General features: G+C 44.6%; 1 protein-coding gene across 1 annotated transcript; it reads left to right on the top strand.

The window, feature by feature from the left end:
* The first annotated feature begins 5,765 nt into the window (after nt 1-5,765).
* Nucleotides 5,766-11,515, top strand: LOC123404806. Its single transcript, XM_045098754.1, has 5 exons — nt 5,766-5,800; nt 5,926-6,063; nt 6,176-6,191; nt 11,097-11,260; nt 11,423-11,515. The coding sequence occupies exons 1-5, from the start codon at nt 5,768-5,770 to the stop codon at nt 11,495-11,497; spliced, it is 426 nt and encodes a 141-aa protein (XP_044954689.1). The 5' UTR covers nt 5,766-5,767; the 3' UTR covers nt 11,498-11,515.
* Nucleotides 11,516-11,648: the final 133 nt, after the last annotated feature.

The following is an 11,648-nucleotide window of genomic DNA, read 5'->3' as shown; positions in this document are numbered from 1 at the left end:
TTTGCCTTCTCGCATGTTTTGTAACGGTCTATGACATAGTGTCTCTTGATCGACTCTAGCCTTAATATTATCATTTGTCTTCCCATCTATGTCGAACAATGTACCAAAAATAGCCTCTCCGATATTCTTTTCAGTGTGCATCATGTCGATATTGTGTGGAAGAAGGAGGTCTTTGAAGTAAGGCAAATCCCAGAAGCATGGCTTGTGAGTCCAGGCGTGTTTTGAATTATACCCCTTGAAATACCCTAGACGCTCTGGATCAGGCTCGAGGGCGTTTAACTGATCCAGGATCTATTGTCCTGTGAACGCAGGTGGTGCCAAGTTTTTGACAACTTTACCTTTGGTAAAGTTCTTCTTGTCTTTTCTGAACTGATGGTCAGGATCCAGGAACTGTCTATGCAAGTCAAAGCAAGAATACTTCCGACCCTCCTGCAACCAATGAAACTGAAGAGCTGCCTTGCATTGGGGGCACGGGAACCTTCCATGAACACACCATCCAGAGAATAGCGCATACGCTGGCAAGACATGCATAGAGTACATGTACCACACATGCATTTTGAAGTTTTCTTTTCTAGCGGCATCGTATGTCTTGACCCCATTTTCCCAAGCTTCCTCCAATTCATCCTTAAGCGGGTGCAGGTACACATTCATATTCTTCCCCGGATAATTGGGCCCTGGAATTATCAACGTCATAAATATGTTCTTTCTTTGCATAATCTGCCCGGGGGGGAGATTTAGTGGAATGACAACTACAGGCCAACAACTGTATTGGGTTGCCGTCATGCCGAAGGGATTAAAACCATCCGTGGCGGCGTAGACTCGAGGATTCCTTGGATCTGCCGCTTTATCCTGATGCAATCCATCGAAATGTTTCCACGCTTCCCCATCCGATGTGTGTACCATCATCTTATTCCCATTCGCATCTAGTTCGGTTCTTTTGCCCAATTTGTGCCATGTCATCTCTCTGGTTGTCTCTTCGACCATGAAAAGACGTTGAAGTCTTGGTATGATTGGCATATACCGAAGAACACTAACTGCAATTTTGGTCTGCCTCTTCTCACCCATACCGTTGTCTACCACAAGATACCTGCAAGACTCGCAATTGGGACAATAGTCCAAGTGTGCATACTTCTTCCTAAATAAGACACATCCTTTATCACATGCATGTATCTTCTCATAGGGCATCTTAAGTACACGAAGTATTTTGTCCGACTGGTACAGGTTTGCAGGCATGACATGGCCTTTGGGTAGGAAATGTCCAAATAGTGTCATCATCACGTTGTAGCATTCTCTTCCCAAGTTGAACTGAGCCTTCAGAGTCATTACTTGTGCAATTGCATCCAGCTGACAGAGCTCAGTGTGCTCATGGAGAGGACGTTTTGAAGACTCCAACATTTCATAAAAGGCCTTTGCAGATTCCTCCATCTCATCTTCCGAATCCCGAGCATCATCAAAGTTTTGCACCATGTCTTCGATCCCGGTACCATGCTCGTCCGTGCGACGACGGACCACCTCAGCTCTTGTGCGTTGTATAGACTCACCATGAAATGTCCACACCGTATAATTAGGCTTAAAACCCCTCCTCTGCAGGTGTTTAATCATTACAGCCTCTGTCGTCTTTTTTTAGTTGTCACATCCAGGACAGGGGCAATAGTTTCTTTCCTGGCCATTTGCGAATGCGGCTTTCACAAATTCCTTTGTTTTTACAAACCATTCTTTCGTCATCTCTTTCTGACTAGGGTGACCAGTATACATCCACGCACGATCACTCATCTTGCGTAGCTACTAAAGACAGAAGAAATATATTTATATATAATTTAGAATTTATATTCATTGGTTAATCAGGTTCGCCATTTTTATTACGTCCAGGCAACCTACACGCTAATAGGTAAAGATAGGTCCTAATCCCACCCAAGTATGTGTAGATTGGGTTCGTTTTCCCATGCTCTGCTCCGGATCCAAGCAAAATTTCGGCAGCACCTCCCCGTTGTTCCTGATACACGTCTCCGCAATAAACAAAGAGGATGTGCATCCGGAGAACAACGGGGGAGGCACTGACAAAATTCTGCATCGGATCCAGAGCACAGCATACGGGAAAACGAACCCAATCTACACATACTCGGGCTGTCCATGGATAATGTTCGACAATTCGAAAGGATGGCAGTTATAAATATGCAAAGACATGCATATTTATAGATGTCGCCCTTTCGAACGGGAGACGCATACTGGTCACGCATACTGATAAATTAATTGAATTACCTAAATCTAGAAAGTTTCATCCGGAAACCGAGCCACAGTAAATGAAGGGGCGGGGAGGAGATGAAATTTGTACGGACCCACGAATGCAGGGGCGGAGCTTGTACAACGCACGGGCAGGTCTTCGCACAACAGACATCACAGCGACGAGACAACTATCACATGTAAATCCACCCAATCAACACAAATATTCCAATTATGTCATTTTAGAGGAAAACAAGCTAAGTATATAATATTCATGAGCTAACCAAGGTTCTTATGCCATTTTGAGGTTATTACGGCATTTTGGACCTAAATGGGCTAATTATGTCATTGTTGGGGAAATTAAAGCAAGGATAATATGAAAGAGGAGAAGAAAGAGGAGGAGGAGGAGAAGAAGAAGAAATCAAAAAGGAGGAGAAGGAGGAGGAGGAGAAGAAGGAGAAGGAGGAGAAGGTATTTTTCTTCCCTTCTTCTCTTCTTCTTCTTCTTCTTCTTTATTTCTTTTCATTTTTCCTATTTATTCTCCTCTTCTCCTTTTGTTGGAGCTAAATTATCTAATTATGTCTTTTTGGAGCTATATGGGCTAATTATCCCATTTAAGAGGAAAACAAGCTAAGAATATAATATTCATGAGCTAACCAAGGTTCTTATGCCATTTTGAGCTTATTATGGCATTTTGGAGCTAAATGGGCTAATTATGTCATTGTTGGGTTAATTAAAGCAAGGATAATATGAAAGAGGAGAATAAATAGGAGGAGGAGGAGAAGAAGAAGAAATCAAGAAGGAGGAGAAGGAGGAGGAGGAGAAGGACTAGAAGGTCCTTGGCCTTCTCCTCCTCCTTCTCCTTCTTCTCTTCTTCTTCTTCTTCTTCTTTCTTTTCATTTTGCCTATTTCTTCTCCTCTTCTCCTCTTGTTGGAGCTAAATTACCTAATTATGTCTTTCTGGAGCTAAATGGGTTAATGATCCCATTTTAGAGGAAAACAAGCTAAGTATATAATATTCATGAGCTAACCAAGGTTCTTATGCCATTTTGAGCTTATTATGGTATTTTGGAGCTAAATGGGCTAATTATGTCATTGTTGGGGAAATTAAATCAAGGCTAATATGAAAGAGGAGAAGAAAGAGGAGGAGAAGGAGAAGAAGAAGAAATCAAGACGAAGAAGGAGAAGGAGGAGAAGGAGGAGGAGGAGAAGGACTAGAAGGTCCTTGGCCTTCTCCTCCTCCTCCTCCTTCTCCTTCTTCTCTTCTTCTTCTTCTTCTTCTTCTTCTTCTTTCTTTTCATTTTGCCTATTTCTTCTCCTCTTCTCCTCTTGTTGGAGCTAAATTACCTAATTATGTCTTTTTGGAGCTAAATGGGCTAATTATCCCATTTTAGAGGAAAACAAGCTAAGTATATAATATTCATGAGCTAACCAAGGTTCTTATGCCATTTTGAGCTTATTATGGTATTTTGTAGCTAAATGGGCTAATTATGTCATTGTTGGGGAAATTAAAGCAAGGATAATATGAAAGAGGAGAAGAAAGAGGAGGAGGAGGAGAAGAAGAAGAAATCAAGAAGAAGGAGAAGGAGGAGAAGGAGGAGGATGAGAAGGACTAGAAGGTCCTTGGCCTTCTCCTCCTCCTCCTCCTTCTCCTTCTTCTCTTCTTCTTCTTCTTCTTCTTCTTCTTTCTTTTCATTTTGCCTATTTCTTCTCCTTTTCTCCTCTTGTTGGAGCTAAATTACCTAATTATATCTTTTTGGAGCTAAATGGGCTAATTATCCCATTTTAGAGGAAAACAAGCTAAGTATATAATATTCATGAGCTAACCAAGGTTCTTTTCTTCTTCTTCTCTTCCTCTCATGTTTTTCTTCTTCTTCTTCTTCTTCTTCTTCTTATTTTCTTTTTTCTTCTTTCCTCTTATTCTTCTCTTCCTCTCGCATTTTTCTTCTTCTTCTTCTTCTTCTTCTTCTTCTTCTTCTTCTTCTTATTCTTATTCTTATTTTCTGTTTTCTTTTTTCCTATTATTCTTCTTCTCCTTCTTCTTCTTTTCTTCTTCTCCTCCTCCTCCTCCTCTAGCTCTTCTTCTTCTTCTTCTCCTTTTTTCTTCTTCTACTTATTCTTCTTCTTCTACTTTTTCTTATTTTCTTCTACTAAACAGGAAACTAACCTAAGACTAAACATAAACGTGAACTAAGCTAAAACTAAACCTAAACTAAAACTAAACCTAAGCCAAAACAAACCTAAAACCTATAACTAATTAAACAAAACTATTACAAAAAAAGCTAAAAAAACTGACCTCGATCCGGTGACGCAGGGGAGAGGCGCGGGGAGGAGGGCCGCAGGGGGGAGGGGTCCGAGGAGGGCGTGGGGAGGAGGGCCGCAGGGGGGAGGGGCGCGAGGAGGAGAGGCGCGGGGAGGAGGGCCGCAGGGTGAGGGGCGCGAGGAGGGCGTGGGGTGGCGTGGCAGCGGCGGCGCTGGGGTGGGGCGGCGGCGTTGGGATTGGGTGGGGCGGCGGCGCTGGGGTGGGGTGGCGTCAGCGGCGCTGGGGGTGGAGGTTGCGGTGGAGAGAGAGGGGAGAGAGAGTGGGGGAGCGCGCGGGTGGGTAGGACGACCGTTAACGTTAGGGGGTCCATCCCCTTTGCCGTCTGCCGCAGACGGCAAAGTTAGTTCGGCTGATGGCAAAGGGGTGGGGTGGGGAGAGAGGAGAGGTGGGTGGGAAAGGTTTGTCGTCTGCCTTCACTACCTTTGCCGTCCGTTGACGGGCGGCAAAGCCCTGGCCGATGGCAAATATCCTTTTTACCATTAGTGAGCCCTTTACCGTCCGCTTTAGGTCAGCTGACGGCAAAGAGGGTCTTGGCCATCAGCCAGCAGACGGCAAAGCCGTGGCTGATGGCAAATTACAGTTTTCCAGTAGTGATGATAGACTGAAATAATAAAATCAGTTGAAACTAAAAAAATTGATAAATAATGAGGCTGAATACTCAAGCGCTAAAGACTAAATGACAAGACGGAGAAAACACTGATGAGTAGGGACAAATATACTGAAAACTTAAAATAATAAAACACATAACTGAACCAAAAGTGACATATACTGAATAAATAATGAGGCTGAACAAAATGCAGTGATGAAAAGAAACTGATGAAAAGTGACTGAACAACACTAAAATATGAATGCTGACAATAAAATGATGGCAAACGAAACACTGAAAAACTGAAATAACTGAATAATGAAGGAAAGTAATGAGATAATGAGATACAAATAACACTGATGATAACTACAATACTGATAACTGAATAAACTATGGACATGAAGAACTTACTTGCATTATTCTTATTTTCACGGACATGGTTCTGGGGATAATTACATCCCACATAACTGCCTTGGAAGCCAAGAAAGATTATTCATGCAGGTAACTGATAAAGAATTACTCCTTTTTATGTATTCATTCTTGATAAAAAACTTACTGATGATAGAAGAGAAAATTTTGTTGCATAAAATATACAGCCAAACTTCTCTTACATTGCGCTGCTGCGTGAATATCTTGATATGACCAACGGACAACATCTGTTGGATCACACGGTAAGCTGGTTGTGAAAAAAAGGAAAATAGTTTTGATTACAGGAAAGGAGAAAAAAGGAGGAACAAAAATGAAAATTTATATACGAACGGGTAATTGCTATTAACTATGTTCAAAATGTATGCAGGACCATGAGCTATGTGTTACTTCAGGTGAACACACAAAATCAAATGTTGATGCTGATTATGAGGATGATTTAACTGATCAAAGTTTTGCTGAAAACTTGGAAGACAACGATGCATCAACCAGCGCTGCAGGATATCAGGTACGTCAAATGAATAAACAAACGTTGATAACAAAAGGGGAAAGACACTCACCCCAACCCTTTGTATTAGTTGACCATGGAAAAATGATTCGTGGATCTATGTATGTTCCAGGAATTAGGGGGGATGGGTGTGACAGCCCAAGACCGACGTTCCAGAAGATTCCCCTTTTCTTTCCGTTTTCGTCGTGTGTGTATTTTCTTTTGTCACATCATCATCGCATCATGCGCATCATAAGCATTGCATCGGCGTCTCCGTTGCCGCCCGTTTTCAAAAACTTGCATCCGCTAGTAGTTGCCGATTCTCGTCGTTGTCCGTTCTAAGTCCGACCGCACACGCACGCGCGAGCGGCACCGTCGAACCTTGTTTTAAAGAGTGTGCGTAAAACTTTCTCTAATCGGGTTGAGATTTGACGTGCGGTCTTATTTTATTTTAACTAGGCCGCATGTCGAATTTCGTCGCGATCGGAGTCCGTGTGGTACCCGAACGGTCGACCGTAGCGGCACCGTATTCGGTCTACCGTCGGACGTTTTTCGGTGTTTTAAAATCGCGTTGCCGCGTCGCCCGTTTTCCCTCTCGTCTTCGGATATCCCCCCTACACGGCCGCGTACCCATTTCCGCGTTCGGAATCGTCCGAATCCGACCGCACGGTTGGATCCGGAACGAAATTCCGGGTAACCTAGCCCCCATATGTCTATAAATACCCCCCGGTGCATTTTAGACAGCCCCCTCACACCCTGTGCCTCGAAATCCGTGCAGCCCCGAAACCCTAACCCTCAGCCTCTCTTCCTCCTCCAGCCACCAGCCCATGGGGCCCGATTTGAGCCCGCTCGAGCCCATCTGGGCCCGGCTGAGCCCATCGCCCCGTCGCCGCCGAGCCTCCCTGCTCCCTGCCTCCCTAGCATCACCGCCAGCCGCCGGGTGCTCCTCCCGCGCGCAGGCTCCCTCGCCGGCCACCGCCCACCATCGGCCGGAGCCCCGCCGCCTCGGACCCTGCCCCGCCGCCAGCAGCAGCAGCAGTTCATCGGAGCTAGCCGCCCCGCCATGGCGCGCCGCCCGCGTTTCCCCTTCTGCCGCCGCCCGGATCCGGCGAGCCGCTCGCCGCCGTGCCAGATCTCGCCGGTTCCCGCGATCCCCGGCCGCACCTGCTGGTTCCTCGCCGCCGGCCCCCCCTTCGTCTGCGCCGCCGCCGCCGGCTCCTACGGGATCGGGAGCAACCGACGGGAGCACTCGCTCCCTCGCCAGCGCGACCCCGCCTGGGCCTCCAGCGCCCCAGCTGGCGCTTCGTCGCTCGGCCTCCTCCCGGCCCAGTCGCCCGCGCCGCCTCGGCCCAGCTCTCTCTCCACCAGGCCTCGGCCTCCTCCCCCCAAGCCGGCCCAAGGTGAGTCAACCCCCGGCCTCTAGTTTTTTTACTAGGTGCGTCTTAGCTAAGTTGAGCCCACATGATTCGGCCCGGTAGCTTATTTTTTCCCTTAGGGATTTTTCTTGGGTTTAGTTGATTTCAGGAAATAGACGAATATTGTTATCCCCGTAACTTTTTATCCGTAAGTCGGGACGAGGCGTTTTTTTATATGGTTTTGGGGTAGCTTCGCGAGTAGAACACGATTATCCAACTTGCATAATTATTTGAGGTAGTTTGAAGTGCCTAATGCATCATTTTGCATGTTGTTTCAATATGATCCGATCCGTAGTTATTTCTCGTGCGTGTCCGGATTACCCGTATCCCGTAGATTAAATGTCCATGTTTTAGGGACTATTTTTCCGTGTATTTTAGAGCGGTCATTTGTATTTTTGCGTGTAGGAATTGCCTCTAGTTTATTTTCCCGTATATAGGTTATTTTCTCGCATTTATGTGCGGCATTATTTTGTTGTGCAACCCCACATATTTTATATGTTTTCGGGGTAGAAAAAATCCATGGGATTTTTCTGTGCAATTAGTTTTAGCTTTTGAGTAAGTTAGTTCGCGAGATATTTTGCCATGTTGCCCTTTTGTTTAATTCGTAGGATTTAATCTGTTCTTCGTTTGACGGAGTTGTCAACTAGGGAGTTGTTCTTGGGTGTTTAGTCTAGCCCCTGGTATTTTTTAGTTATAATAGAAAAGCATGTTTAGGTGTGGTTTGATTGCCCTCAAGTTGCTAGAAATAGTGCTGATTTTGAGGAGCTGAAATATTTCTAAGTCTGGAATCTGTTATATTTTGTTGTTGTCTTGTCTTGCTTGCATCTTGTGATCTGTAGCTCTTTTGAGGTTGGTCCAATGGATTTAGTTGTACCCCTTGTGTTTCTCTAGCATGCTGTAAATTTTCATGCCATTTGGAGTCATGTATCTATAGGTTTTGCTGCTGTCAATATGCCTTCAGACCGAAAACTGCACTTTCATGAGGTGTAATTTTCACTAAGTCTGAAATAGTGAGTGGGATGCCTTTTTGTGACTTCTTTCCCTAGTGATCCATGATGCCATGCTAGTTGTTGTTAGTTGTTTGTAGTAGTGCTTCTTGCCCTCTTCCGTGCCATGCCTTGCTTGAGCATATCGGAGTTGTGTAGCCCGTAGTTGTGGGGTGTAGAAAATGCTATGTGGCTGATTTTGGCAGATTGTAGTGATTTCTGGTTTTGCTCGTAGTTGTTGACCGTAGCTCCGATTTGATCGTGTCCTACATGAAAATTGCTTAGAATCTCATGTAGTTTCATTATCTCTTGCTGGTTGTATGTTTTAAAGTGCTCGTGACCGTCGTTGCACACATATTGCATTCATGTCATCATATCTTGCGGTGCTTGTATCTTTTGAACCGTAGCTCCGTTGGAGATGATTTCTATGTGTAAATTGTTTGTATCAACGCGTAGAATTACGTGAACCTATTTGTGTTGCTGTTTAACAACTAATTAAATGTGTTAGTTCAGACCTGGACAGAATTGTAAATTAACATGTGAGGTCGTCTCGGAGGTGCTATATGTCATTTCCGACCTCATTTAAAATGCTTAGCTAGGTAGATTAATTTGTGCTTCACCCCCTTGCCATGTTAACAACATTTAATAATGCCGTGTAAATAATTGGGAGTGAATTAAATAATTAATCATGGAGTTTTGTCGATATGCAACCCGTCGCATATCGAGCTTCACTTAAAGTGTAGTGTTTGCGTGATGTGAATTGCATTCCATCCCTTGCATAGATGAACTAATCATGCATCATATTAGGGTTTGCATAATGTCTTGCTTTTGCCGTGGTGAATATCTGTGTTGATGCTTGTTTCCGGTTTGCTCCGTCTCGATAGAGTTCCGCAAGCGTGTCAGAATGTGAGGACCCGTACGACTACGTTGGTTCGCCGACTTCTCGGAGTTGTTCTTCTTCCAAGCGGGATCTCAGGCAAGATGACCATTTCCCCAGATACCATTACTATCATTGCCATGCTAGTTTTATCGCTTCTATCGATTAAGTCTCGTTGCCTACCACATGTTAAATACCAGCCTCTCAACAATGCCATGAAACCTTCAACCTGTTCAACCTAGCAAACCACTGATTGACTATGTTACTGCTTGCTTAACCCTGTGTTAGCGTTGCTAGTTGCAGGTGCAGTTGCTTCCAGGTGATAACTTGGGTTCCTTGTTATATCACCCTATTAAATGATATTTAATTTAATGCACCTATATACTTGGTAAAAGGTGGAAGGCTCGGCCTTTCTAGCCTGGTGTTTTGTTCCACCTTTGCCCCCTTAGTTTCGGCTACCGGTGTTATGTACCATAATTGAGCGCTCCTAACATGATCGGGGTTGTTATGGGGACCCCCTTGATAATTCGTTTTAGATTAAAGTTGGTCTGGCAAGGCCCAACTTTGGTACTACATTTGCCTAATCACCTAATAAAATTGCATAGGGACTTTCCGGACCCCGAGGATAATTTAATCAACCCCCGGGCCAGTGCTCCTCATGAGTGTTGGTTCAAACTGGACAGACTGCGGGGCCACCACGGGGCAACTCGAGGTTTGGCACCTGTAGGCTTTTCCATCCGTCGTGTCCTGAGAACGAGATACGCGGCTCCTATCGGGTTCGTCGACACGTCGGGCGGCCTTGCTGGATTAGTTTTACCTTTGATGAAATATCTTGTGCATCGGGATTCCGGTGATGCTTTGGGTAATCTCAGAGTTGAGGTTTTCCACTAGGGAATCCAACGAGATCGCGAGCTTCGTGATTGAGGATTTCTATGCGGCTTGTGGTAATTTGTGATGGACTAGTTGGAGCATCCCTGCAGGGTTAAATCTTTTCGGAAAGCCGTGCCCGCGGTTATGTGGCAATGTGGAAACTTTGTTTAACACTGGTTCTAGATAACTTGAAGTTAACTTAATTAAAACATGCCAAATGTGTGCGTAACCGTGACTGTCTCTTTCGTGAGTTCTTTCTCTGATCGAGGACACGGTGGGGTTATGTCTGACGTAGGTAGGTGTTCAGGATCATTCATTTGATCATCTGTAGTTCACGTCCGCTATGCGTAGATCTTCCCCCTCTTATTTCTGGTACTCGTAAGTTAGCCACCAAATATATGCTTAGTCATTGCTGCAACCTTACCACTTAACCATACCTCACCCATTAAGCTTTGCTAGTCTTGATACCTTTGGAAATGAGATTGTTGAGTCCCCCTGTGGCTCACAGATTACTACAACACCAGTTGCAGGTACAGGTAAAGGTTACGTGACGCGAGCGCGTTGATTGTTCATTTGGAGTTGCTTCTTCTTCTTCTTCTTCATCGATCTAGGATGGGTTCCAGGCCGGCAACCTGGGATAGCAAGGATGGACGTCGTTCTTCTTTTGTCGTTTGTTTTTGTCCGTAGTCGGACCCTGCTCTTACTCTTGATGTTTATGTAATGTACTGATGTGACTCTGATGTAGCTTGTGGCGAGTGTAAGCCAACTCTGTATATATATCACTTCTTTTCAGTACATGTACTTGTAACGATATCCATTCTTGTGACACGACGAGATGCGCTTCTATCCCTGACGAGGCCTTCGTGCCAAATTGAGGATAGGGTCGCATCTTGGGCGTGACAATGGGTGTCTTTATGGATGGGCCACAGAGTTATGCAACTCATAGTCCCAATCTTGGTGAAGAAGATGCAATGATTCCGGTCCGCCAACAACAAGACAATGTCTCCAATGATGAGACTGATGGAGATCCTTGGAGGACAACCTTGTTTGATGATATACAGCTGGACCAGGTTAGTTCCACAAAACATGAAAAAAATAGTTATTTATTTCAATATCTTTTATTGGGGGTGGGGGCACATTAAAAAAGTTTAGTTATCTAATGCAATATCTTTTATTGTGGGGACAGATGAAAAAAATAAACTAACATATCATTGTATGCTTTTCATATGCAGGTTGAAACGAATAATGCAGGAGGTGAAGGGACTAAAGTAAAAAAGCAAATTCATACTTGGAATTTGGATCAATAAACAACTGTTGATGAATGTTCCTATGACGATCAGGATCGGGAGCAAGGCACGTCGCTTGATGCAGATGGACAACAAACAGAAAACAATGAGAATGAAGAGAACGACATGAGTGAGGAAACCATATACGCTTTTTTGGAGAGTGAAAGACATG

This window comes from Hordeum vulgare, chromosome 6H, assembly GCF_904849725.1.
Source record: "Hordeum vulgare subsp. vulgare chromosome 6H, MorexV3_pseudomolecules_assembly, whole genome shotgun sequence".
NCBI lineage: Eukaryota > Viridiplantae > Streptophyta > Magnoliopsida > Poales > Poaceae > Hordeum > Hordeum vulgare.
The sequence above is the reverse complement of the archived record's forward strand: the minus strand, read 5'-3'. Positions and strand labels throughout refer to the sequence as shown.